This window comes from Geotrypetes seraphini, chromosome 1 (genome assembly GCF_902459505.1).
Source record: "Geotrypetes seraphini chromosome 1, aGeoSer1.1, whole genome shotgun sequence".
NCBI lineage: Eukaryota > Metazoa > Chordata > Amphibia > Gymnophiona > Dermophiidae > Geotrypetes > Geotrypetes seraphini.
Genome location: NC_047084.1, coordinates 546,651,423 through 546,678,558, shown reverse-complemented (window position 1 = coordinate 546,678,558; position 27,136 = coordinate 546,651,423). Strand labels below are relative to the sequence as shown.

At 42.9% G+C, this 27,136-nt stretch overlaps 1 protein-coding gene across 3 annotated transcripts in view; it reads right to left on the bottom strand.

The window, feature by feature from the left end:
* Nucleotides 1-27,136, bottom strand: part of NUDT12 (nudix hydrolase 12) — a 65,003-nt gene that overhangs the window by 26,746 nt on the left and 11,121 nt on the right. Inside the window, exons 2-3 of one of the 3 annotated variants that reach the window (XM_033929155.1) lie at nt 25,665-25,795; nt 2,208-2,423 (exon numbers count right to left, since the gene is read on the bottom strand). In XM_033929155.1, the coding sequence (XP_033785046.1) occupies nt 2,208-2,423; nt 25,665-25,750 (302 nt within the window). In that variant the 5' untranslated portion in view covers nt 25,751-25,795. Of the gene's footprint in view, nt 1-2,207; nt 2,424-25,618; nt 25,796-27,136 lie in introns of those variants that run through there. The other 2 variants (XM_033929156.1, XM_033929157.1) reach the window with 2 other exon arrangements.

The following is a 27,136-nucleotide window of genomic DNA, read 5'->3' as shown; positions in this document are numbered from 1 at the left end:
CACAAAGAGGACTCCGTAGGTGTACTTCTTATGATTTTCTGAGAGAACAGTAAATTAGTGAGTTTTAGGCCCTCTTTTACAAAGGTGTGCTAAATCAATGCATGCGCTAACTGCTAACGCATCCATAGGATAACATGCATGAATTAACATTTAGCACACGCTAAATGCGTTGCCCTTCCTAGGTCACAAGAGGTAACTTATCAGTTCTTAATTATTATAGAGGTGTGTAGATAAACCTATGCATGGGTCCGAGCTCCCTCACATCCAAGCATAGACTTATCTACATACCTCTATAATAATTAAGAACTGATAAGTTACCTCTTGTGACCTAGCTCTCGGATGAGAGTGAAAACAAAGAACTGCTTTTGAAACAGATCTGGTTTCTATCACATAAGTAACTGTGGCAGACCTAAATTACAGCTTTTTCCAGTGACTAATGAACTGTTCCTGATCAGAAGGATTCTATCCACTGCTGCGTTGAAGAAAAACGGACAAATTCCATCTCCCTGTTCTGAGGAAGCATAACCGGAAGGATGAGAAAGGAATTATTTATTTTATCAGCTGGGCTAGATAAGATTCTATTGTTTTTGGGATAAGGAGATATTAATTACCCTTGGTGATAAACTGTATTAGATTGCTGTTATAATCAGGACTTATTTTTATAAGGAATTACTTAGAGTGTAAGAATTAGTTGTATTTACTCATTTTCTTAGGGATTATTGTGTAATAATTATGTTATGAGATATATGTATGTATTCAGAGATATTGTGAACAAATAATTAGTTATTATTTACTGCTAACTTGTGAATTATATTTTTCTATTTCTATAATAAAATATTTCATATAGCTCTGGTCTCTGTCTTAGTATAAACTGACAAAAAGAATGAATCATGGTGTAGATATGGTGTATCCTAGACACGAGATATGCACATGACTTATTTATGTTGCACTAATTTGTTATACCCATAAAAAAATCTACCTAAACCTTTAGGGCACCATTAGCATGTGCTAAATTTTAACGCTTGCATGTTATCCTTATGACGCGTTAGCAGTTATCGCATGCGTTGATTTAGCGCACCTTTGTAAAAGAAAGCCTAAAAGTCACTAATATACTCTTAATTTGTTTCAATCCATCTTCCTTTTTCTACAGCCTGCCTTCTCGCACTAGGAGAAGATTATGGGACCTTAACAATTCAACCACAATTGGACCTAGGCGTGGCTTACTCTGCATACATGTCATCCATCCCATTGAACTGCAGTTGCATTATGTTACACTTGCATGCTGCTTTCCTGGACTGTGCAAGGATTCTAGATTGGAGTGTCTAGGAAGAGACATAACGTTCTACAATAAAAATCTTAAACAATTTTTGACCATTCAGATACAATAGTGCGATAACCCTAACACTGTGTGATATGGGGACAACATCACTGAGTAGCATCCGGGGATTAGTGTTTCCTTAATAAGCACCACTTTAAATTCAGCTACTTTGTCACATTGACCTTTGTCTTATCCAGGCTGCAAAGGAGAGAAGTGGGGTGGTCCTTAATTGGGGGGGGGGAGCAAACAGGGTAGCTGTGCTATGTTTCAGGGGGGGCATGGGCTGGCATGTCTCCTGCCTTACAGCCTGCAAACAGCATATTTGAGAAAATGGCATTATATGAGAGCTGGAGAAGATGAACAAGGTGCAACAAGATGCCTTAACTTGGTGAGCCAGATAAGGCTTCTTTTAGTCAGGAGAGAAGTTTCCTACCTTGACAACTTAGGAAATGCTTAACTGCAGCCGTTTAGGCGTGCTTCTGGCACTCTGCTAGGCGCCGCAAGAATGCCGTCGCTACAGCATTAAGACGCCTATACGGAACAGTTTAATAAAACCTGAATTGCTATTATTTTATGGCTCATTGTCTAGCACAGCGGTTAGAATGAAGGTTAGGTGTGAGCCTGATGTGGGTTCAACTCCCTCATGCACTTCAGCTGACAAAATACTCATTTTAATAAAAATGACAAGCTACAGACCAATCAAATATAATTTTCATCTCAAACAGCACAATATTAGCAATACTAGAAGAAATTCCAAAAGTTGAGTTTGCAATTGATATAAACAGCAGTATTTGACTCCATGTCACATTTATTCAACCACACTTGAGATTCTGAAGGTGTAACACAAAAGTGGTAGCAGAAACTGAAAGAATAAAAAGGCTTCTCTTACCCCTTATCAAGTAGCATTTGTACCACATCGAATTGTCCATTGCGGGCCCCATACATGAGTGCAGTCCATCCATTCTCAGTGCTTTCATCAATAAGAGAAGAGGAGTGACTGAGCAGTGCCAACAGTTGTGTTTTGTCCCCAATTGCTGCTGAATTGTGAAGCTGGGAAATCATTTCTTGCTTGGGGTTTCTTTGCATTTCTGACATATTGTTCACTCTAAAGGAAACAAGCATTTGATTTTTTTAAACAATGTTCTTTGCAGTTTAGAGAAAAAGCATGTACATATTCTTCACTATGTGGACTTTTGACAGATTTTCACAGCAAAAAATACATGCAGATTCTACACTACTATTCCAGGAAAATCATGTGCACACATTATTTACACCTGCTTTTTGCTCCACAAAATTTTCTGAAGTAATACGCAAGCAAAATTATGAAAATACAGAAGTATGCACATATTTCAAACCCTGAGATTACCTATTTAAGGAGCCAAAGCTAAATAGGTAAAGCTCAGGGACTTTATTTTATTTAAAATACTTTGCTCACTTAGCAAGGGAGTTTAAGGGAAAATTTTTTTCTTAGCATAGAAAGTCTCTGGTAAGAGTATATAGGCTAGCATTTCAAGGGGCTATTTTAAAATTCCTAGAGTATCAATTGTTATGTCCCTGATCGCTTTACCCTGGTTGTGACAGGGCTCCAAGAAATGCCTTATATAATTCAGTAATTTCACAGAACCTTATTGCTGTAGCTTCTTGCAAGGATATGTAAGTTATGCATTGTGGGCAATATAGCTGTACACATGCTACAATCACTCCTGCTTACGTATAAAAGCTTCTCTGCCGGTGGTCTTTCTCCTAAGACCAATTCACCCTTTCTCTCACCTAAGCTTGAATCCTTTGTCTCTCTTCTGGCTCACCTTTACTTACTGGACTACCAGGTGCTAAGTTCTGCTCCTATTGGCCTCTGATTCTGCCATGCCCTTCCCTTGGCTTTGTGGAAACTCTTTATCTGGAGAGATAGGCACTGCCTTTCCTGCATCCATCTGCAGCACACATGGCTCTTCTAATCTCCTAACAAAGAATTATCTTTTCACCTCTTGTGAAGACCATGCAGGGATACTTCAACCCCCAGCCTTGAAATCTTCCTAATCTTCTGCCTTCCAATTCCTGTCCTCATCTACTGTAGCAACATTCTAAAACTAAGAAGTCTAAGCCCAGGGGAACAAACCTCTGAAGAAAAACTGCTAAATGTGAGTAGACCTATTATATTTGTTCAATAAAGTATACTTCAGAAAGGATATAAGGAATTCTTGTGTGTGTGTGTGTGTTGGTGTGTTTAGCTTTCTGGTAGATTTAGCACACTTCTGGGATAGCTTGCTAAACAAGAAAATCAATATAAAGCACAGCTAATACGCACAGGTAGCTTTAGTTTAGAATTTTTTAAACTTAGCCATTTCAAAAGACAGCTGTCAATATAAACTGAAAGCAAGCTCTTTGTAAATAGCTAGTTTAAAGTATTTACTAGAGAGAGTAACCTTTACAGAGAACCTTTGCAGGAGTTTTTCTTTTAGGCATCAGGATAAACACTGTCAATAATCCTGTCAATAAACCAGTGACTGATTAAAGACAAAAGTTTACATTATTTACAGTATGAATCGTCAAGGACCAAGTAGCACATAAATAGGGCAGAGCTGATTCCTTCCCTTCTGTCCAGATGAGGTGCTGTGAGAGGACTTCTAGAATCTAAAAAAAATTCAAGAAAGCATGGGACAGGCATGTGGGATCTCTTAGAGAGAGAAAGAGATAATGGATGGGCCATTTGGCATTTATCTTCCATCATGTTTCTATATTTCTAAACACAGAAATATCTGTATGTAGACAAGAAGCTGGACTCTGCATACAAATGCAACATCACAGAAACAGTGGCGCATGTCCCCTAATTTGTACAAAATATAAACAAGATAGCAGATTTAAATTTGAAAAAAGAGAAATAACAAATCATTACTTTACAAATTAACAAATAAAAATAAAACAAAAAATTGAAAATAAGATAATCCAATTTTATTGGACTAATACATTTTTCAATTAGCTTTCAGAGGTCAAAACCTCTTTCTTGTCTTCCCTAGTCTTCCTTCTTAATTTATTTTCTGCCTTTGTATAGATTAAATTTTTTCTTACTATCTAGTCTTCAATTTCCCTCTTTTCATTATCTACCTACAGCTTGCCACCTTTTTCCCTCACACCCTCCAGTATCTCACTAACTCTATCCTCTTCCCTCATCTAGCATGTGTCCTTTTTTTCTTTATCCCCTCCTTCCATTCAGTACGTGTCCTCTTTCTCCACTCCACTTCCCTCCAGCATCTGCCCCTCTCTCCTCTCCATGTCCATTCAGCATCTACCCCCTCTCTCTCTCTTCCCTACTTCCTTTCAATGTCTGCTCCCTTCTCTTCTCCCCACCTCCAACCAGTGTTTGCTCTCTCTCTCCCCCTCCATTTTCACTCAGCATCTGCTCCCCTTTCACTCCTTTCCACTTCCATTCAGTGCTCTCTCTCCCCTTCCCACTTCCACTGCACCCCTCTCTCCCTCCCCTCTTCAGTCCAGCATCTGTCCCCTCACCCTCCTCTCCCTACTTTCATCCAACTGCTCCACCTCTCTCCCCTCCCCACTAACATCCAATGTCTGCCCTCCTCTCTCTCCCTTCATCCCACTTCTATCAGCATCTATCCTCTCTCTCTCTCCACCCCAATTCCATCGAGTATCCTGATCCCTTCTCTCTCTCCCTCCATCCCAATTCCATCGAGTATCTTGATCCCTTCTCTCTCTCCCTCCACCCCAATTCCATCGAGTATCCTGATCCCTTCTCTCTCTCTCCCTCCACCCCAATTCTATCGAGTATTCTGCCCCCTTATCTCTCTCTTGCTCTATCCCAAGTGCATTGAGTATCCTGTCCCCTTCTCGCTCTCCCCCTCAACTCCAATTCCATCGAGTATCCTGCCCCTTCACCTCCTCACCGCTGCTGCTGTTGCTTTCCATTATCAACAGTAGCAGCTGAAAACTTAAATGCAGCCATCACGGAACCTTCCTGTAGCTCTCTGCAGCTGCTGGCTCTGCTCTGGAACAAGGAAATGACATCGGTGGGGATTGACCAGCAGCCGTGGGGAGGTGCAGGAAGGTCCTGCGATGTCTGCATTTAAAGTTTACTGTGGCTGCTGCTGGTACAGGAAAGTAGCAGTGGCAGCATCATGCGAGAGCTCTATGAGCTGGTTGTACACCCCCTCAGGGCTTGCACCTGGAGCGGATCATCCCCCCACCCCTTCTTGGCACGCCACTGTTCGTGGGGATAATGGGGGAAACTTTTACAGTAAATGCAACATTAAGGAAACAGATAAGCTGTAATGTGTATAAAAAGTTCTAGGGCTAAAAAGTCAGTTGTTTATTTGGTAATTAGTAATCATCTTTACTTATACTGAATCAGAGACTAAGATGTGAAATTCATTTTATTATTTACACATTTTATACTGAAAGTCAATAAACCGGGGCAATAAATTATTAACATATGCCAGACAGGTGCTGCATAGGCTCAGTGCCCCCATAGAGCCTATGCAGGAAATCTAATAAAATATATATATTCCTCTAATCTTTCTTATATTTGAACACCATACTCCATGAGCAATGCAGTTCTTCTTGGTCAACTCTGCAACAGAAGTTCTTGTATCTATTAAGCATCTGAGACAGTGATCGATACTATGAAAGAGAAAATTTAAAAAAGAAAAACCTATGATTTGTGTGTAATATGCACTCTTACAAACATTCCATGTATCAGTGCCCACTACACTTTCATCTGCCCGTATATCAGAATACTACTTGCAGTGGGATCAGAAAGAAGCCTGCATGGTGCATCATGAAATCATCATCTCTTACCCCCCCACCACACATATTGCAGATATTGACAATTCTCGTGGACTGCAGCTTTGTGGAAAGTAAAAGCTAGGATAACAAAAATGCTGCTTAAAAGTCAGTGGCGATATCTGGCATTTTATTTTTTCAACATTGCAACTTCAGTGAAAGTATTAGTCTATTTCTCTTCTTATTGGATCACCATGCAGAATGCTTAAAGTATAAAGTCCATTGCAGTGCTGACCTAAATGGAAAATTCAACATATAAAAGCCAAGTGTATTACCATATTTTAAAAAGTTGCTGCCATTTGTTGTTCCTGCAATCTATGAATTATGGAAACTGACCAATGATGATGTTCATAAGGGGTAGAATCCAAGCATAACAAAAAGTCTGGGATAAGCATAGAGGTAACGAGGAACATAAGGATGTTACTGGCCTGACTTTACAGTAGATATCTTGCAAACAAAAGGATGGTTGGATAGGCTGGAGTGAGCTTGGATAGCAATTTCAGCAGTTGGAACCTAGGACAATACCAGATGGACTTTAGTCTATGGCCCAGAAATATCAAAAAAGAGACAAGTTAATTTAATCCGGTCCCAGCTTGTGCTCAAGCTCGTGTAAGAACTGTGAGTGACAGTGACTAAGTTTAGGTTTGATCCCCTTTTCTTTTTATGAGCCCTGGTGGGGGTAAGTAAAAGTCCTCCTAGACCCCAAAGAACTGGTCGGAGCCTGCCGTGAGGCGCAGGTGAGCAGAAGCCAGGGAAACACATGCAATAGGTTGAAGGCACCAGCCTGAGCAGCCACTTGGATGTCTGCCATCTGTGGTTTCTTAGAAATTGCCCTTCCTGTGGTGATTTGAACAGTTTACTAACTTGCTTGAAGATAATAGCAGTCAACTATTTACCTGGCAGTCAGGTAGAAATCAGTGGCAGGAGGGAATGGGCATCCCTCCTGCCTTTTTCTTCAGGGGGAGGTCTTTCTGGGCAGAAGGGAGTGGGCATCTCTATTGCTGTTTTTTCGGGGAAGGGTAGGAATGAGAAGGCGCCTTCGTGGCAGGAGGGAGAGAGCATCCCTCCTACCTTTTTCTTCAGGGGGGGGAGGGTAGGGGGATGTCTTTCCTGGCAGGAGTGAGTGGGCATCCCTCCTGCCATCTTTTTGGGGTTTGGGATGGAGATGGGTGGGACGGTGGCTCGGGGGTGCTAGCAAATCATTTGCATGGAAACTTGATAGTGAATCAATTGATGTTGGAAAATCGGCCACAAAATTGGCCAACAGCGATTCAGTCACTATCTTTAGTGAATCTAGCCCTTTGGCAGGAGTAGAAGGGATCACCAAAGACCAAAATTCCTTTCTACATACTCCTTTTAGTTGACTCGCCCTCCCCTTGGATAATGGGACCTCCTGCTCCTCCCTCTCAGTCTGTGCTGGCCACAAACTGCAATCTCAGTGACCCACTGGAAAATGCATAGCCCTCTTCTTATTACTGCAAGGCATTTTCCATATGTACTTGCAAATACAGTGGTACCTTGGAATCCGAACTTAATCAGTTCCCGAATTCAGTTCGAGTTCCAAAACGTTTGAGTTCCAAGACAATTTTTCCCATTGAAAATAATAGAAACTGGATTAATCTGTTCCTTTGTCCCACAAACTCAGATTGACAGCACAATAGAATCACTTTGATCTTTTATTTTTATTTTTTTTAGTCTAGCCATGAGATTTTGATACTTTTACATGCAAGCCATCCCCCATGCAGCTACAGGTTTCTAGAGCAGCCCTGTAAAGGCAAGTGCCCCCTATTTTTTTATTGTGTTTTGCTCTCTAAGATGGGGGAAGGGCAAAAATGAAACGGAGTAGGAAAACCTTGCAATGCAAAAAAGGAAGAAAAATAAGAAACCCTCCCCTCCAAACAATTTGACAGACTTTCAGCCCAAAAGGTGGAATGAAGGTACAGGCAAAAAAAAATAAGGATCAGACATTGGAAATGCTTCAAAACAAACAGGGAAAAAGGAGGGGGGGGGGGGTGTTGGAGATCGCCACGGCGTCTGGGGGGATTTCTGGAGACAGGAGGAGGAAGCATGGCGAGAAGGGGCTGGAGGAGCCTGACCGGCAGTTGCAGGGAGGGCCTCGGCCCCAGCCCCAGCAGATCCAGTCTCCCCTGCCACCCCACCTCCCACAAAACGTTTACCTTCCCTGCCTCTTCGGCAGCATGGCTTACACAGGAGATTGGAGGGGGCGACAATTACCGGCGAACTAGCATCTGCCACTTTTAATTTCTCCTTCTCCGCCCGCAAAACAGCACAGAGGAGCCAGCTTTTCCCCCATGTGTGCAGGTGAGGAGTTTTGTGGAAAGGAAGCACCGAAATCTGCCGGTTCTCGCTCCTCTGCTGTATTCTGGGTTCTCTCGCAAATTCGGATTCCAAAGCAGCGTTCGGATTCCGATACAAAATTTACTAAAAAAAAAAAAAAGTTTGGATTCCAATTTGTTCGAGTTCTGGGGCGTTCGGATTCTGAGGTACCACTGTATATGCTTCCTAACTGCCATCTCCTAAACACACCTTGGACCAGTGGTGTACCTTGCATATGTGACACCTGGGGCCCATCATTTTTTGACACCCCCCTCATCTATATAAAAAACATATCATACAACAAGAGTGTACCTAGGAAAAGGCAGCATCTTACATAGTGCAGTGAGCAGTAGAACCTTAATACACCCATTGTAAAACTAAACAAGCCAGACTAGTACAGATTGATTCTGCACAGTCAATGCTAACAGAGAGCCATACCTTTCATACACACAGAACACAGAAAACACCTTCGCCCAGAATAGAATATGTAATCACAAACTAACCCCCTTTTATAAAATCGTAACATGGTTTTTAGCACTGACCATGGCAGTAACAGCTCTGACGCTCATAGAATTTCTATGAGCGTTGGAGCTGTTGCTGCCGAGGCCGGCGCTAAAAACTGTGCTACAGTTTTGTAAAGGGGGGGGGAGGGGTGTAAAATAGAAATATGTAGGCAAAGGTTTAGGGTTACCAGACGTGCGGATTTCCCCAGACATATACGGGTTTTGAAAAGCTTCCAGCTAGCAGTGACAATGGGATGGCATCTGCACATGCGTGAGATGCAACATAGTGACATCATGCACATGTGTGTGGCATCATTGCATCACACCAGCACATATGCAGATGCCCTCCCGACAAGCCACCAGGTTGAGGGGGTGGGGCTGGGGCGGAATGGGGCGTGACTTTGGATGAACAGGATGGGGCCATGGGTCTGGATTTTCGTTTCTGAAGCAGAAGCTGGACTCTGCATACAATGTAACACCACAGAAATAGTGATGCATGCCTAATATTGTGCAAAATATAAGGATAGCAGATGTAAATTTGAAAAAACAGAGAAATAGCAATCATCACTTTACAAATTAACAAAGAACTCACTCCCCCTTTTATGAAACCGCATTAGGCTTTTTTATCTCTTGCCTTGGCGGTAAAAGCTCCAGTGCTCATAGAATTCCTATGAGTGTCGGAGCTAATATCATTATGGCTGGCAATAAAAAAGCCTAATGCGGCTTTATCAAAGGGGGCCAAAAAGGGGAATAAAACAAAACATGGAAAATAAGATAACACCATTTTATTGGCCTAATACATTTTTCAATTAACTTTCAGAGGCCAAAACCTCTTTTCTCAGGTTAGTAAAGTATACTGCTGTTACGGTATCCGGCCCTGATCTAAGGGAAAGGGGTTTTGGTCTCTGAATTAGTCAAAAATTTATTACAATTAGTACAATAAAAAGATCACCTTATTTCCATTTTCTATTTATAAATATTTATCAACAAAGCAAAAAAATAAGTAGAAATTTTTTTCTACCTTTGTCTTCTCTGGTTTCTGTTTTCCTCATCTTCTTGTCACTCTCTTCCTTCTATCCACTGTCTGCCCTCTCTCTGCCCCTTCTATATGGCATCTTCTCTCCTTCTATGCCCCCTTCCAGAAACTGCCTCCCTCTTCCATCTCTCCCTCCACCCCCATTTGTCTGGTATCTCTCTCCTCTGCTCTCCTTCCCTCTCCCACACCCCCATGGTTTGGCATTTCACTCTCTCCTTTCCTTTCCTTCCCTCACCATACCCCACTCCCATCGTCTGGCATTTCACTCTCTCCTCTCCCTTTCTTTTTCTTCCCTCATCTTCCTTCTCAATTTATTTTCTGCATCTGTCTAGATTAAATTCTTACTATCCAGCCCTCAATTTCCTTTTTCACTGTGTCTACCTACAGCTTGCCACCTCTTTCTCTCACCCCCTCCAGTATTTCACTAACTCTATCCTCCTCACCCTATCAAACATGTATCCTTTTTTATTTATCTCATCCTTCCATCATGTGCCCTCTTTCTCTACCCCTTCCATACAGCATCTTCTCCTCTCTCTGTCTACTTCAATCCAGCATCTGCCCCCTCTCTCCCAGTGTCTGCTCCCCTCTTTCTCTCTCCTCTCTATACTTCCATCAGCATCTGCTCCCTTCTCTCTTCCATCCCCATCTCCATCCAGCATAGGCTCCCCTCTCCCCTCCCCACTTACATCCAATGCCTGCCCTTTCTCTCATCCTTCATCCCACTTTCACTGCCCCCTTTCACTCCCTCCAACCCGATTTCATCTATTATCCTTCCCCCTTCTGTTTCTCTCTGCACACCAATTCCATCAGCATATGCCCCCTTTCTCTCCCTCCAAACCAATTCCATCCATTATCCTTCCCCCTTCTGTTTCTCTCTCCCTCTCTCTGCACACCAATTCCATCAGCATCTGCCCCCTTTCTCTCCCTCCAACCCAATTCCATCCATTATCCTTCCCCCTTCAGTTTCTCTCTACCTCTCTCTGCACATCCATTCCTTCAGCATCTACCCCCTTTCTCTCCCTCCACCATCCTTCCATACCAGTATCCTGCTCTCTTCTCTCTCCCTTCACCCCAATGCCATCCAGTATCTTGCCCCTTTCACTTCCCTGCCGCTGCTGTATGATTCTCGAACCAGCAGCAGCAGCTACAAGCTTAAATGTAGTCTTCACAGGATCTTGCTGCAACTCCTCGTGGCTGCCAGTTCTACTCTGGAACAAGGAAGTGACGTTGGAGGGGGTGGAATGGTAGCTACGGGGAAGGTCCCAAGATGACTGAATTTAAAGTTTACCACTACTGGTTCAGGAAAGCAGCACCCCCTTAGACTGTGCACCTGGGGCAGACCCCACACCACTCCCCGCCCCCCACCTCTTGGTACCCCATAACCTTGGACTATACCCGAACAGTTTGCTAGGACTATACAGTAGTTGCTAAAAACTGCTTCACAAAAATGAATGAAAAAGCCTGAGTGAAAAAGCAATGAAGTAGAATGAGTGTTAGCAAAGTACCGTAAGTGTGAGGTAATATATGGACAAAAGTAATCTAATCATCTCATAACCAGTAGCAGATGCAGTCATGAAAAAACCCTAGAGTCAGGATGGACATTTCTTCAAAAACACTACTCAGTGTAAATTGGAGGCAAAAGAAAAAATAATTGCAGCATGTAAGAACAAATAAGACAATGTACAGTGGTGCCTCACACAACGAACTTAATTCGTTCCAGGAGCAAGTTTGTTATGCAAAAAGTTCGTTATGTGAAACGCGTTAAGCGCAGTGACTAACGACTGCCTGCAGTGCCTGCGCGGAAGGATGCAATACATCGGCAGCGATCGTGGAAGCTCGGGCGACTTCGTTGTGTGAAACGAAGTTCGTTGTATGAATCATGACATGAAGTTCGTTGTGTGCAGCGTTCGCTGTGCGAGGCGTTCTTTATGCGAGGCACCACTGTATTTAGAAACATAACAGAAAACATCATCATGCCCCTATAGAATCCATGAAGCACATGCTCCCTATATAGCATGTGCAATTCAGGTTGCCTCATCCCCCCTCCGAGAGTACACCTAGAAAGGTACCAAGATATGATACAACAGGGTATTGAACAATTTCCATATGAAGAGATTCAAAAAACTAGAGCTTGCCATGCTAGAAAAAGAAAGACACAACTAAAGAAAAACATGGTGGAGATAAATGAGATATGTAGACAATTTAAATAGAGTTTTAATCTTCTACTTACTCTGTTAACCATAATCAAGCTTTATCATTTCATTATCAGATATGTAAAAATATGACATGTTCTATATTTAGGAGAGGAAATAAAATGAACAGAGGCAAGGATGTACAGTAGATACTGGAACAGCTGTTATCAGGGAGTATCAATAATACCAAATTATATTTTATCTTTTATGGGGAGATATGTCAAAATGCAATGATCAATGTTGTATAAGAAGGGAAATGAGTCACCGACACCGAGCAAATCGCACAACATTTTCAGCCATTAAATATCAGAGCTCAAATTTCCTAGTCATTGATTAGGCTATTAAAAAAATACTGTCAAGATTATATCATGTTATTGCCTGTATCATTTAATTTTATGTACTCCGCTCAGAATTGTAGATGGAGTGGATTATAAATGTTTTGAATAAATAAAATTAAGAGTGTGATTTCTCATACTAATGCACTCCTCCCATTGTGTCTATGAGGAAAAAATGCTTAGAAAAAAATCAGGCCCATAAATGTCTCAACAGCACAAAAAGATAGGAGGAAAACAATTAAACTATACCAGACAGCGGGTTTAAAACAAACGAAAGGAAGTATTTCTTTATATGATGCATTAACTCGGAACCTGATTACCACAGGATGTGGATGCAAATAATCTAGCTGGGTTCAAAAAGGGCTTAAAAATTTTTGGCAGACTAACTATAGGCCCGAGTTCAATTTATTCCTAAATCATGAAGTTGGAAGGGAGAACAGCCCTAATTTGAATACTGAGCACCTTACTTGGTAGTGCCAGAATCACAACACTGGACAAGATGGACCTCTGTTCTAAACAATGGAATTGTGCAACCAGACTACATATTGTAGGAAATCTAGCTCTCAAACCAGCTGGTACCACAGATGAAATAATGCATTTGGTATTCTTAATGTGACCATTTATTTTTTTCATCAAAAGGGGACATCTATTACTGTATCTTCATGCATATAACGCACGCGTTATACACGATTTTACAAACTGAGTATAACCATGCGCGTTATATGTGTGAGCGCATTATACAAATTTTTTTTTTCAGTGCGATCCGGCATCCCCCCCAGCACCGCAAAGACATCGGTCGCTTACCCGATTGGGCACCAGCACCAACACCAATGCACAGGACGTGCCAGTGCCCGAAGATCCTCCCTCGTTGGGCTGGGCTGGGCTGGGTGGTGCAAGGGAGATCCTTCCTCTTCCCTGTGCCGGACTGGACTGGGCTTTGAGCATTTGCGCATGCTCAAAGCCTTCTGGTCTCGCTCTCTCCGAGATTCTGAATCTGGACCCCTCCCGGGTCCACCGCCGGCCTCTCTCTCCACCTCCCTCCAGCACCAATTCAACACCCCCCTCCCCTAGTCCGCCGCCGCTGCTTGCCACCCAGAAGCTTTCAATGGAGCCCTCACAACCCCCCCCATCATTCCCCCTCCTCTTCTATCTAGGATTATCATACGTCCGGATTTAGCCAGATAAGTCCTCTTTTTAAAAGGAGGTTCTGGACGTCTGTCTAAAATGTGAGAATTTGTCCGGTTTTCCTCTCCCCTGTTCCCTGCCTACCTCGGTTTCTTGGCTGCTACTTGTATTTTTGGGAGGCATAAACTATTCAACCAGTGTAGCTCTGGCTCTTGTGCTGTGAAAATCAAGCCTCGTTCTGGAGCTGCAATTGCTGCACTGATAGCAATCCAAGTCTCATTTTGGGGCTTCAATGGTTTCTTTCATTACCTTGCATGCCTCATTTTGAGGCTCCAATAGCTCCTCTCAGGATCTACCAAGCCTCACTCTGGTCCTCACTGAAGGGAGGTAAGGAGAGAGGCTGGCAAGCAGCAGTGGCTGCAGACCCAGGGGAGGGGGTTGAATCGGGCGCTGGAGGAAGGGAAGGAGGGAGGATGGCTTTGATGCGGCAGGGAGGGGAAGCGATCGCCTGTCCCATTGTCTCCGCGCACAGCTTCGGGATGCTGTCCCTCAAAACGGGACATTTCGGCATCCCGAAGCTGTGTGTGGGGACAACGGGACAGGGGACCTAAAAACGGGACGGTCCCGTTCAAAACGGGACGTGTGGTCACCTTAGGTATTCTGCATACACTTGTTCATCTTACTCTTCTCATCTGCACTGCAGAGATGCAAAGTCCCAATAATTAGATATGTGCCACACTCATTTGAAAGCTGCCTCACTCACTGCTTTTAGGAGTGGCAAGCTTAAGAGAAGAAAAACCAAATGGCCCTGCCAGTAGGAAGAAATCCTAGCACTCCTTCCTGCATAGTTTGCCTTCCCCTGCATTTACAACTATATATGCTGTAATACCTATATGAAAAGTTTTAATCACCGAGTAGAAAGCAGTTTTCACTTGGGCTTGCGCACACCTGTGAAGCTGAAAGGTTATACCGTCGGTAGTTTCACTACCATTAGGGTCTCCTATAGCGGAGATGTCAAACTAACCATGGGCAGCGAGCAAAGGATCCCATTTGATGCGACAACAGCGACAACACTGAATTTATACTGTGCAGAAGAAAGGCCCAGCAATCTACTTCTATACTCTGCCATGAAAACTTCATATCATTATCAAGTCACTTGGACTCAAATACAAGTCGATGGCACTTAATAACAACAACTCAAGTTACCTGGGCAAATTCCTCTGAAATTTGTATCATATTGCTTGCATTCTTTCTTCCTCCTTTCAGAGGCAACATAAAAGCAAACATTTTGCACTTTTCTCCATTTGAAAATTAACTACACTTACATTTTTTCTAGATTTAAAGTTTGGAAACACCATCTAAAAATCGCACTCTTTTGGGCAGTAAATCTAACTTTTTGCTATAGCTCACCCTTGGCAACTTTGGCACTGCATACTGGTTCATGAGAGATACGCACTTATAAATTTCTCATGTGTACAGAGCTGGAAAAAAAAAGCTCTAATCAACAAAATCCCATATTTATTTCTGTTGGCAATTGAAAAGGAAAGGGATGTAGCTGAATGGTTAAGAGTACATGAACAAAGAGTTATAACTCCTATAATGTAAATACCAACTGCTTTGGTGTTCAACTCTGAGCAAATCTCTAAATTCAAGAGTTCTGTAACTGGGAAATAATATTGTTCATTCTTTCCCTACCTCGCTTCTATAATCTTGATACTGAAAATATGCTGCCAGACCAAACAAAAATCCGATTAAAGCCATGAAGTACATCTCTGAATGATCACATAAGTACAACCACTTTTGGGGACAAACATCATTCTTCTTGCTTAACTTACCCAAAAAAGTGGAAATATAGCCAGTAGCTAAAGAAGCAAGTTGAGAACCAGGAAAGCCATAGCTCACATCCTGCTGATGATATTTTTGTGACCTTAAGAAAGAAACATCAACCTCTACTGCCTCATATAAAACTAAAGGCCCCTTTTACTAATGTCTGTTATATACGTTATCTGCTTCCATGCCCATAATATAGTAACATAGCAAATGACAGCAGATAAAGACTTGAACGGTCTATCCAGTCTGCTCTGTAATTACATACATTAAAAATTTCATGATTCAATTAAAATATATTTTTTCTTTGTTATTTCTGGGTCACAGACCCTAGACGTCTACCCAGCACTGTCCCCAGGCCCCAATCACTGGAGCCAAAGCCCACGCCAGCCCTTCCAAACCATCTTTGTTGCGGGATTCAGAATGTGAAAGTTTGCCCATTCGTATTTCAATTAGAGATCCTGTGTGTTTATCCCATTTAAAAAAAAAAATTCCATCACCGTTTTCCTCTCCACCACCTACCTCGGGAGGTCATTCCAAGCATCCACCACCCTCTCCATGAAAAAGAATTTCCTAACATTACCCTTAAGTCCACAACCCCTCAACCTCAGGGCTAAAGGGTCTCTCGTACGAAGAAAGACTGAACAAATTGCAGCTCTATACTCTCGAGGAGCGTAGGGAGAGGGGAGACATGATTGAGACATTTAAGTACATCACGGGATGAGTCGAGGTGGAAGATGATATCTTTCTTCTCAAAGGACCCTCAAACACAAGAGGACATCCGCTCAAACTCAGGGGAGGGAAGTTTCGTGGAGACGTCAGGAAGTACTTCTTCACGGAATGAGTGATAGAGCATTGGAACAAGCTTCCAGAACAGGTGATCGAGGCCCGCAGTATCCCAGACTTCAAGAATAAATGGGATACCTATGTGGGATCACTGCGAGGGTCATACCAATGAATAGGGTTGCTAGGATATAGACTTAATAGAGCAGGTCAGTAAAGTTTAGGGGCCAGTAGACTTAAAAGGGTGGGTCAATGGTATGGGCAGACTTGATGGGCTGTAGCCCTTATCTGCCGTCATCTTTCTATGTTTCTAACCTCAATTAATGTCCTCTAGTTTTACTCAATTAATAACCTCCAGCTTTCCCTTCTCTGGAAAAGATTTGGTCCTATACCTTTAAAATATTTAAATGTCCACCCCTGTCCCTCCTCTCCTCCAGAGAATACATGTTAAAGTCCTCTAGTCTCTCCTCATACTTCTTTTGGCTCAAACCTCCTACCATTTTCCTCTGGACTGCTTCAGGTCTTCTTATATCCTTAACTAGATACAGCTCCAAAACTTAACTTCTTATATCCTTAACTAGATACAGCTCCAAAACTGAACACAATATGCCAAGTGGAGCCTCACCAATGACCTGTACAGGGGCATAAACATCTCCTTCTTCTGCTGGTTACACTTCATTCTATTCAGCCTAACATTCTTCTGGCTACAGCTAACGCCTTGTCACACTGCTTCGTCACCTTCTGATCCTCAGACACGATCAACCCAAGGTCCCTCTCCCCGCCCGTGCATATCAGCCTCTCGCCTCCAGGCACATACCTCTTTCTCAGATTTCTATTCCCCAAATGCATCACTCTGCACTTCTTTGAACTGAATTTCAGTTGCCAGATATCAATGGGTCATGGTGGCAGATATTGAGTGTTAATACCATTAATGTGTGCTAAGCATTAGTAAAGGGTTCCTAAATGCAATATTTAACTTAGGCCCTTCTATTGTTACTTGTATTAAAAGTTCATTAACGCAGGTTAATAAATCTAGCCTTTAGACCAGTGTATCTCACATTGTGTGCCGAGGCGCCAGCGCTGTCCGATTTGCTGAAGTCCTGCATGTTTCCCCCTTCTCTCTAATGTCCTCCAACTTCCCCCCTGGCCTCCTGGTCTCACCTTTAAAGCAAATTACTGCAGCCTGCAGTGGATTGCCGGTAGGTAAAATGATTTTATTTTCAATATAGTGATTGAAATGTGCCAGTTTTGAGAATTTATAACTGCTGTGAATATTGTGTGTATATGAAAAATGAATGGGAAAAAAATTGCATTACAATTAGTAAAGGGGATGGGATCTGGGGCAGAGCTTGGGTTGGCCTAGGGAGGTCTGTGGTTGGGGTACTCAGTTGATATTTGTTATACTTATGGGGTACTTAGCTTGAAGTAGTTGAGAAACACTGCTGTAGGCAATCAACTGGCACCAGTGCTTCTCCTTCTCTCTGGCCCTCTTCCCTGCTGGCACCCCCTACTGGCATCTCAGAGCCCATCTGGAGGGCCTCGGCACATGCACGGACGTTGACATGATGATGTCACATATACGCGTGATGTCATCACGACGACATAGGAGCACTTCTGAGTGCCTCAAGCCATGACCAGTACCTTTAGTGAGCCCTGGCTCGAGAAAGTTTGGGAGACACTGCCTTAGATGGAATGCCTCCAGAAGATGGAAATATGCGATGCATCTGAAGTTAACCTGCCTTAAGCTAGCAATGAGAAAATGTATCCAGAAAATGTATCTATATTAACATTTTGGCCAGTCCATGGAGGCTTAAATACATCTTTCTGTGCTCTGTGCTCTCCTAAACCTTAACAGTACAAAATTAGAACCTCAGTTTACCTTTTCCTCTAAAAATGTATAGCAAGGCTTCATTCTCATACCTTACACCAGCTAAGACCCCCAAATAATTATTTTTTGTAGGTCAAGTTGAAACCATAGCCATAGCTAGAGAGGGAGCAATACTGGGTTATAGCAGAAATAAAGTCATATATATTATACTGCTAAGAAAAAAGTGTGAGCTCCCTGTATTTTAGCATAGTTTATATTAAAAACATGATTAGATCCTAACTAAAGTTCTAATAAGAGAGAAAGATAATACCACTGAATAAATAACTCATACGAAAAGAATATACAGTGGAACCTTGGTTTACGAGCATAATTCGTTCCAGAAGCATGCTCGTAAAACCAAATTACTCGTATATCAAAGCGAGTTTCCCAATAGGAAGTAAGGGAAACTCGCTTGATTGGTCGTCGTCGTCCCCTCTGAGGACACCGGCGCTGCTCCACCTCACCCCACCACATCCCAAAAAGATCCCTCCACCCCCGAGACCATTGGTGTGCTTCCATCCCCCCACCCTTGAGAACCGGCATTGCCACCCCTGGCAAACCGGCATCGCCCGCCCAAACACAAGTCCTTACCCTGATATGGCACCGGCACGCAGAACCAACTCACAGGACGTGCCGGTGCCTGAAGATCCTGCCTCTTGCCTGGGTTGGGCCTTGAGCATCTGCGCATGCTCAAAGCCTTTTAGCTCCCGCTCTCTCCGAGATTCTCGGGGAGAGCGGGAGCCAGAAGGCCTTGAGCATGCGCAGATGCTCAAGGCCCAATCCAGGCAAGAGGCAGGGTCTTCAGCCACCGGCACCTCCTGTGAGTTGGTGCTGCGTGCCGATGCCAGATCAGGGTAAGGACTTGTGTTTGTGCGGGTGATGTCGGTTCGCCGGGGGTGGCACGATGCCGGTTCTCGGGTGGGGGGGGGGGAGGGGCCTTCATGGGCGGTGATGCCAGTGCTCGAGAGGGTGCTCGCAAATCTAGTCAACGCTCGGTTTGCGAGGCATGATTTTCTTGAGTGTTTTGCTTATCTTGCAAAACACTCACAAACCACGTTACTTACAAACCGATGGTTTGACTGTAATTTGATTATTTATCCCAATAATAAACATCCTTGAGTGGAAAAGGTATGTGAATCATTCAGTAACTAGTGACACCTTTTTTAGCTGTTAGGTCTTGCATCAAAAGCTTTAAGGCTGGACCATGTCTTGGACAAAACCAAATCATAAACTCTATTAAGTCATTTTATAGTACATTTAGAGGCAGATTTTAGACAGAACGTTGAAAGTAGACAGCACACATAACATGTCAAATTCCCATACTATTTTACAAATGGCCCTGCGAAATATAAAACCTCTGGTATAATAGGAACAGGGCTGAACATTCAAGCCTCTCCATATCTAGAGGGAGCAGCTATTTTAGAAAGCTGCACCTGGGATTAAAAACAAACATATGAGGGGATGCTGAAAAGTCCTCAGCTAAACAAAGAAGAGAATGATGTGGAGCCACGAAACTTACATGTTATTCCACACTTTTCTTAACACTTTTTGTTTCAATGATATGAAATGAAAAATGTCAAGAAAAGTGTGGAATAGCTTGTAAGTTTCATGGCTCCACATCATTTTCATCTTGGTTGAGCTGAGAACTTTTCAGCAGCCCCTGGTACATTTCCCCCCTCTCCAACACATAGATGTAGGAGCAGCTTTCTAAGAGTCCTCCCTTTGCTACAGACCCCATCATCTACAGTCCTTCAATCAAGCCCCAACAATGCCTGCTCACTTCTATACTGTTTGAGCCCTCTGGATCAACCTCTCCTCTTTGCATAGAAACCTCTAGAGGAACATCACCCTGTCAACAAATCCTCCCTTCCGGAGGAACTTTGCCTCAGTGGCACTCCCCATCACAGCTCTAACCTGGTAGCACCTGACCTCGCCAAACAGGCCCTCTTTAATGACACTGAAACTCCTCCCAAACAGCCCCACCCCCAGCAAGGGAGGAGCCTATCTGTGAGCAAAAATCCCACAACCCTTGGGGTAATTAGACAGGGCCCAAGACCCTACTCTATCAGGCCCCTCACCCCCTGACCTTATTGGGGGGTCTCTGGTGTCTACTGGAGTTGAAGTGATGCCCATTTGCTCCTGCCTTGTGTCTCAGCCAAATCCAATATAGCCAAGACCTCTAGTGGTAATATCATGGCTTTACCGCTAGGTGGCAGGCTTCCACATATGGGCAAACATGTTCTTTATAGCGTCTTATTTCCTCCTGGCTATTCTCCCATGAATACCATTCCTACTCAGTTCCTTTCTTGAAAGTAACTGCATGAACACAATCTGCAGCAATAAGAGAGAGCTGCTTTGCCACATCAGAAAACAGACAGCTTTGCAGCATTGATGGAGCTATGATTTCTGCTTTATACCAGAAAATTCTAGAGATGAATTCAGTGAGTTGAAGATAGTATAAAAGGTCCACAGTGGTTGGCATTAAAATATAATGCAGACTGCGATGGGCTCAGAGTGAGTTGATTTGACTTGACCAAGTCAAAAACTCAAACTAAACCCTACTGAAATGTTATGTCTAACCTACCTATGTTCCTATATTTCTATAGGTTCCGCTTGATATCAGGCGTTACCTTTGGTTCCCCACAGCTAAGGCTCCTCTGTGTTTAGCCCATGTGCTCTTTAACGCATGCCTCCATTGGAAGACTGTCCCATGCATCTACAACCTTGTTGTGCAGAAAAATTTCCTTTTGTCCATTACTCCTGAAGTAACCACCCCCTCTGCCTTAGGCTATGAGATTAGTTCTAGAACCCCATCCTTTCACAATACCATGCATGACAATGCTTCCAGAACTTACTCAGAACACCTTGATTAGGTACAGAAGAGCCTGTAAGCAGATGCAAGCTGGGTTATGACAGAGGAGCATTATGACTGCTGTCCCTTCACTGTCGGAATGTGACAGTAGAGCAATATTTGCACTGAATCTACGCACACCCTGAAATCAGCCAAACACAGCTTAAAGCTAAAGACAGAAGCCACCTCACAGCATATGCTTCGTCAGCCCTCATACAACTTTCTTATCCGTAGTGCCACATCAGAGTGTCCCTGCCATGCGATTCATGCGCAGAAAGTAAAGGAGCTGGCTACACATAAGACCCCAAGCTAGAGAAATGGAAAAGAGACATACTCAGGAGTTATGTGTATTCTGTTAATAGTTCGCAATCAAAACCCTTGATGAGGCACACAGAGGATTCACAGGGCTTGGAGGCGTGTGTTGCAGAATGCAACAGTTTGCAGTCTCCACACTCTAGGACTTTGGACTTATCCAGAGGGCAATCTGGTAACTGAATCTCAGGACGCTGTAGTGCTACTGAAGGGGATGGCATAGCTGAGTCACAAACTATTCAATGTCACTGAGCATCAGTCCGGTCTGATAGACCCCTTTTATAAAGTGTGTATTCAAATCTTCAACAAGCAATACTGATGACAGGTTTTTTTTTTCCTCAGAGATTTAAGTGCCAGTGACAAAATTTTGAAAGCTGTGGCAGATAGGCTTAACCATTAACTTAAAAATGAGCCTGCTTTTTCTGGATGCTTTCCAGCTTCACTTCCTGATGTTCTCCATTCAGTCAGCTAAATCTGAATGAGTCCCTTTCCTCCATATTATAGTCCTGGGGGGTGAGAGGGCGTGGAGTAAAATAAAGTTTTTTTCGCTACCAGCTATTTTTCCATTTCTTGTTTGAGGAGATGGGGCAGAGTTTGCTGTTTCAATCTAACCTCTGTGCCCTTGTTGCAATTGCTGAAAGGTAGAGAAGCCAGAAACTCTATGATAGTACAGATTCTAAACTTACACCTGGGGAATGCATTGCAAAAACATTTAAAAAAGCAAAATTCTGACAAAAGTTCTCAAATTCTCAATTGCTCTCCAAACTGTCCTGAGAGTCTAAGGCTTTTCTTGCACCGAATCCGTAGGCTTAGCCAAAGATGGTAAATCCAGAATGCCCACCAAACTGTCTTACTGAGACATGCTTACTCTAAGATAGTGGTCTAAACACAAACCCTTTGCAGGGCCACATTTTGGATTTGTCGGTACTTGGAGGGCCTCAGTAAACATAATTAATGTCTTATTAAAGAAATGACAATTTTGCATGAGGTAAAACTCTTTATAGTTTATAAATCTTTCCTTTTGACTAAGTCTTAAAAATAATATTGTAATTTATAGTTAGAGAGACATATGATCAAGAAACTGTTTTATTTTACTTTTGTGATTATGATAAACATACCGAGGGCCTCAAATTAGTACCTGGCGGGCCACATGTGGTCCCCGGGCCGTGAGTTTGAGACCACTGCTCTATACCATTTGAAAGAGGGCAAATATCTAATTATTCCCTTCTAGCATTGGATGCTTCTTAAATTTAGTAAAAATATTCTGGCACAAATGTCAAACCTTAAAAAAGGAAGTCATATTGAGCATTGGAAAATAATAATAATTAACTAATAAAAATATTACACATTTAGGGCTCCTTTTACTAAGTAGCGATAATGGTGTGCTTATCGTGTGCAGAATTACCATGTGCGCTAGACGCTAATGCCAGCATTGAGCTGGCGTTAGTTTTCCCGCATAGCGCGGGAAAACTTTGCGCGTGCTAAAAATGTTGGCGCACCTTAGTAAAAGAGGGGGTTAATATTCCCATCTCGCCCCACCCGGCTACTTTTTCATGCCACCCGGCTGGAAAAATTTCTGGGGAGAACACTGAGTATGGTCTTCAGAACTGTACACAATATTCTAAATGAGGTCTTACAAGAGTCTTATAGAGGGGCATCAATGGCTCCTTTTTCCTACTGACCGTTCCTCTCCCAATGCACCCAAGCATCCTTCTAGTTTTCATCATCACCTTCTCAACCTGCTTGGCCATCTTAAGATCATTACATACTATCACACCTAAGTCCTGCTCCTCTATCATGCACAAAAGTTCTTCCCCTCTTAAACTATACTGTTCCCTTGTTTCTTTGCAGCCCAAATGCATGACCTTACATTTCTTAGCATTAAATCTTTGTTGCAAAATTTGCACGTGCTAAAAATGTTGGCGCACCTTAGTAAAAGAGGGGGTTAATATTCCCATCCCGCCCCACCCGGCTACTTTTTCATGCCACCCGGCTGGAAAAATTTCTGGGGAGAACACTGAGTATAGTCTTCAGAACTGTACACAATATTCTAAATGAGGTCTTACCAGAGTCTTATAGAGGGGCATCAATGGCTCCTTTTTCCTACTGACCGTTCCTCTCCCAATGCACCCAAGCATCTTCTAGTTTTCATCATCACCTTCTCAACCTGCTTGGCCATCTTAAGATCATTACATACTATCACACCTAAGTCCTGCTCCTCTATCATGCACAAAAGTTCTTCCCCTCTTAAACTATACTGTTCCCTTGTTTCTTTGCAGCCCAAATGCATGACCTTACATTTCTTAGCATTAAATCTTTGTTGCAAAATTTTGGACCATTCCCCAAGTTTTGCTAGGCCCTTCCTCATGTTATCCACACCATTAGGGAAGTCTACTCTATTGTAGATTTTGGTATCATCCACAAAGAGGCAAATCTTATCAAACAGCCCTTGAGCAATATCACTTATAAAAATGCTAAAAAGAACAGGCCCAAGAACTGTACCTTGAGGCACACCACTGGTAACATCACTTTCCTCAAAGCAATCTCCATTGACTACTACCCTCTGTCGCCTTCACTCAACTAGTTCCTGACTTAGTCCATTACTTTGGGGCCCATACCATGGGCACAGTTTATTTATTAAACACCTATGTGAAACACTGTCAAAGGCTTTGCTAAAATCTAAATACACCACATCTAGAGCACTCCCTCTATCCAATTCTCTGGTCACCCAGTCAAAGAAATTGATCAGATTTGTCTGACAAGACCTGCTGCTAGTGAGAATCCATGTTGCCTCAGGTCCTGTAATCCATTGGATTCCAAAATCTTTACTATTCTCTCTTTTGAAAGCATTTCCATTAATTTACTGTTGATCTGTGGTGTCTGGGAGATACAACTCTAGTGCATCCCTACTAATTAGGTTCCTGGCAAAACTGAAAACATACTTTGTTATGTTAAACTCAATGAGTACTTGTAGGTCTGCTGCAAACTTTTCTTAGTGCTAGTCACATAAAGATGGAGCTGCAAGGCCCTGAGGCTGAGAGGTGGTAGAACAGTGACCCCTTTGGGAGGAAAGAAGGTCCAGCAGGTGAGCAAGCCAGAGAGGTAGAACTCTGAGACAACAGAGAAGCAGGGCCAGGGCAGGCCCCACAGATCCTTCTGAACTTACAGCAGCCACCAGCCCAGTTGCACTCCTGACTAAATATGAGACTAGGGATACTGTGGGAAGGAGAATGGGGAGGACAACTAATACTTTATACAAATGTACTATACTAGAGAATCTGCTGTTCTTTGAACGGTTGTGCTTCAAGGAATTAAGTGCACTGTTGGTATTTGCTATAAATGAATAGTTGTGCTTAGTGAATAAACTTTTCAATACTACCTGCTAGTTGGCCTTGTTCCTATTTTTTTTTTCTTGCTTTGCTTTGATGACAGATACCTCTACTTGTTCTACTAATATATTATACTGTGACCTGTTTGTGCCACATAGGCTCAGATTTTATAAATAGCGCCTGAAGTGAGGCACCTAGATTGGCGCACCTAGCCAATCTAGGCCATAACTTAATTATTCAACTAGGCTTAATTGTCACGGTTAATTGAAAAGTGCCATTAAAAACCAATTCATTTTAGCTGGTAAGCATCTAACTCAGTTTGAGGTGCCTACCAGAAAGTAGGTTTGGTTAAGTGGAGAGTCTGGGTGGATTTTGGGTGTGGCTTGACTTAGACACTTGTTTAGGCCCAAAAAAAAACAAACCTGGCCTACTGGTGCCTAAGACCGCTTAGGCACCACTAGGCGTGATTCTATAAACAGCGCCTAGTGGATGATTGACAATTACGCTCCACGGTGCCATTTACAGAATCAGAACCATAGTTTCTAGAAGGAAAACTGGGACCTGGTGTATTATCTGAGGCCAAATTTCTAGCACTGGTATTGTTTGTCTTCTGACCCTGTTGGGGATATAATTATACTCTATCCATAAACAAACAAGGAGGCTTAACCTCCTGTCAACCAAAATAAGTGCATAATTAAATACCCACCAATGGTAGGCTGGGCCCAGGGCAAAAACTGAGGAGATCCCAAAGTCTACCAAAAGTCTATGCCTCCTTCAGCTTTGAGAAGGCTTTGGGACCCCTATAGTATGGGAGCCCATGGCAGTTACCCTGTTTGCATGATCATAATGATCAGCAGAGAGAACAGAGCACACCAAATGCAATACATCAAAAAAGCACAAAGGACTGTTCATTGAGGTCCGTTGTGCTTTTTTGCTGTACTGCATGATCCTAATGCCAGGCCTCATTAAATAATGTATTTGTAGAGGCTGCCAGACACCTCTAACTTACCCATTTTCTTTTTCTATTGCAGGTTCTGCTTTGTATCAGCTTTTACCTTTGCTTTCCCACAGCTAAGGCTCCTCTGTGTTTAACCAATGCTTTCTTAAATATGTGCCTCCACTGGCAGCTTGTTCCATACATTCACAACCCTGCTTGAGTTGGGTGGCAGATAAGAAAGATCCCAAGCTAGAGAAAAGAGGAGGAAAGCATTATGTGGGAGTTACAAGTGCTCTTTTAAGAGTTCACTATCAATGACCAAAGAGGAGAAATAGGAGCACGGATAGGCTGCACAATACCACAGTCTATATACTAGACATCAAATGTGTGCCAAGCATCTGTTATCAGACTGCATTCTGGATATTGTAGTGCCACTGAGTAAAAGGGGACAGCACATAAGAACTGCCATACTCAGTCAGACCTTTAGGTCCATCAAGCCTGGTATTCATTATCCAACAGAGGTCCAATTCAGGACACATTTACCTGGCAGGATCTCCAAGGCCAAGCCACTGGCTATTTAACATCACTGAGCATTGGTCTGGCCAGACAGATCTTTGTAAGATGTACAATCAAATCCTCAAAACACAAAAATTACAAGTTTTTTTTTCCTTACCCATTCACTTTGTTGCTGCTAGCCTTGAGAAAGATATAAGAGGGGATGGCGTAGGGTGAAATTTGCTCTATTTATTTGTCCTACTGGCTGTTTTCTACTTCTTGTTCAAGAAAGAAGGAAGGAGCTTGCTCTTAAATTTAGTCTCTGTGCTGTAGTTGCTAACTCTTGAAATGTAGCACTAAAAGTATGGTAGCCTGTGTTTTAACTTTAGTCCTGAAAGAATTCTGTACAGAAAAATTAAAAATTCTGTGCACAATAGTCTAAAATTCTGAATGATACACCACCTTTCTGTGGTTACAATCAAAGCAGTTTACATATTTTATATTGGTATTTATTTTGTACCTAGGGCGATGGAGGGTTAAGTGACTGGTAGAGAATGACACGGTGACAAAAATCATCACCGTTCCCGTCCCCATGGATAACCGCGGGAAACCATCTTCATGTCATTCTTTAAGGAGAGAGGGAAGAATCAGAGTACGAATGGCCACAACCACTGACCCTCAAGCTTTGTTGTGAAGAATGCTGGTGTAGAAGGACTGAGGTTGAAATAGACACTAGAAAATGGCATGGGATTATTTCCCGCAATTATCCGCGGGGACGGGAACGGTGATGAATTTTGCCACCAAGTCATTCTCTAGTGACTGGCCCAGAGTCACAAGGAGCTGTAGTGGGAATTGAACCCAGTTCTCCTGGTTCTAAGGCTGCTGCACTAACCATTAGGCTACTCCTAATTGCTGCCCCAAGCCGGATACCCTGCCAGTTTTCTTCTTATACACTTGACCCTTTCCAGCAATCTTATTCCTGAAAGTCCCTCATGACCTCTCAATACCCCCAATATATACCAAGTATAAACACTTCCTTACATGTCATCCCTTCTCTCCTCTCCCCACTAGGCTCAACTCCATGCTTTCTCTGCA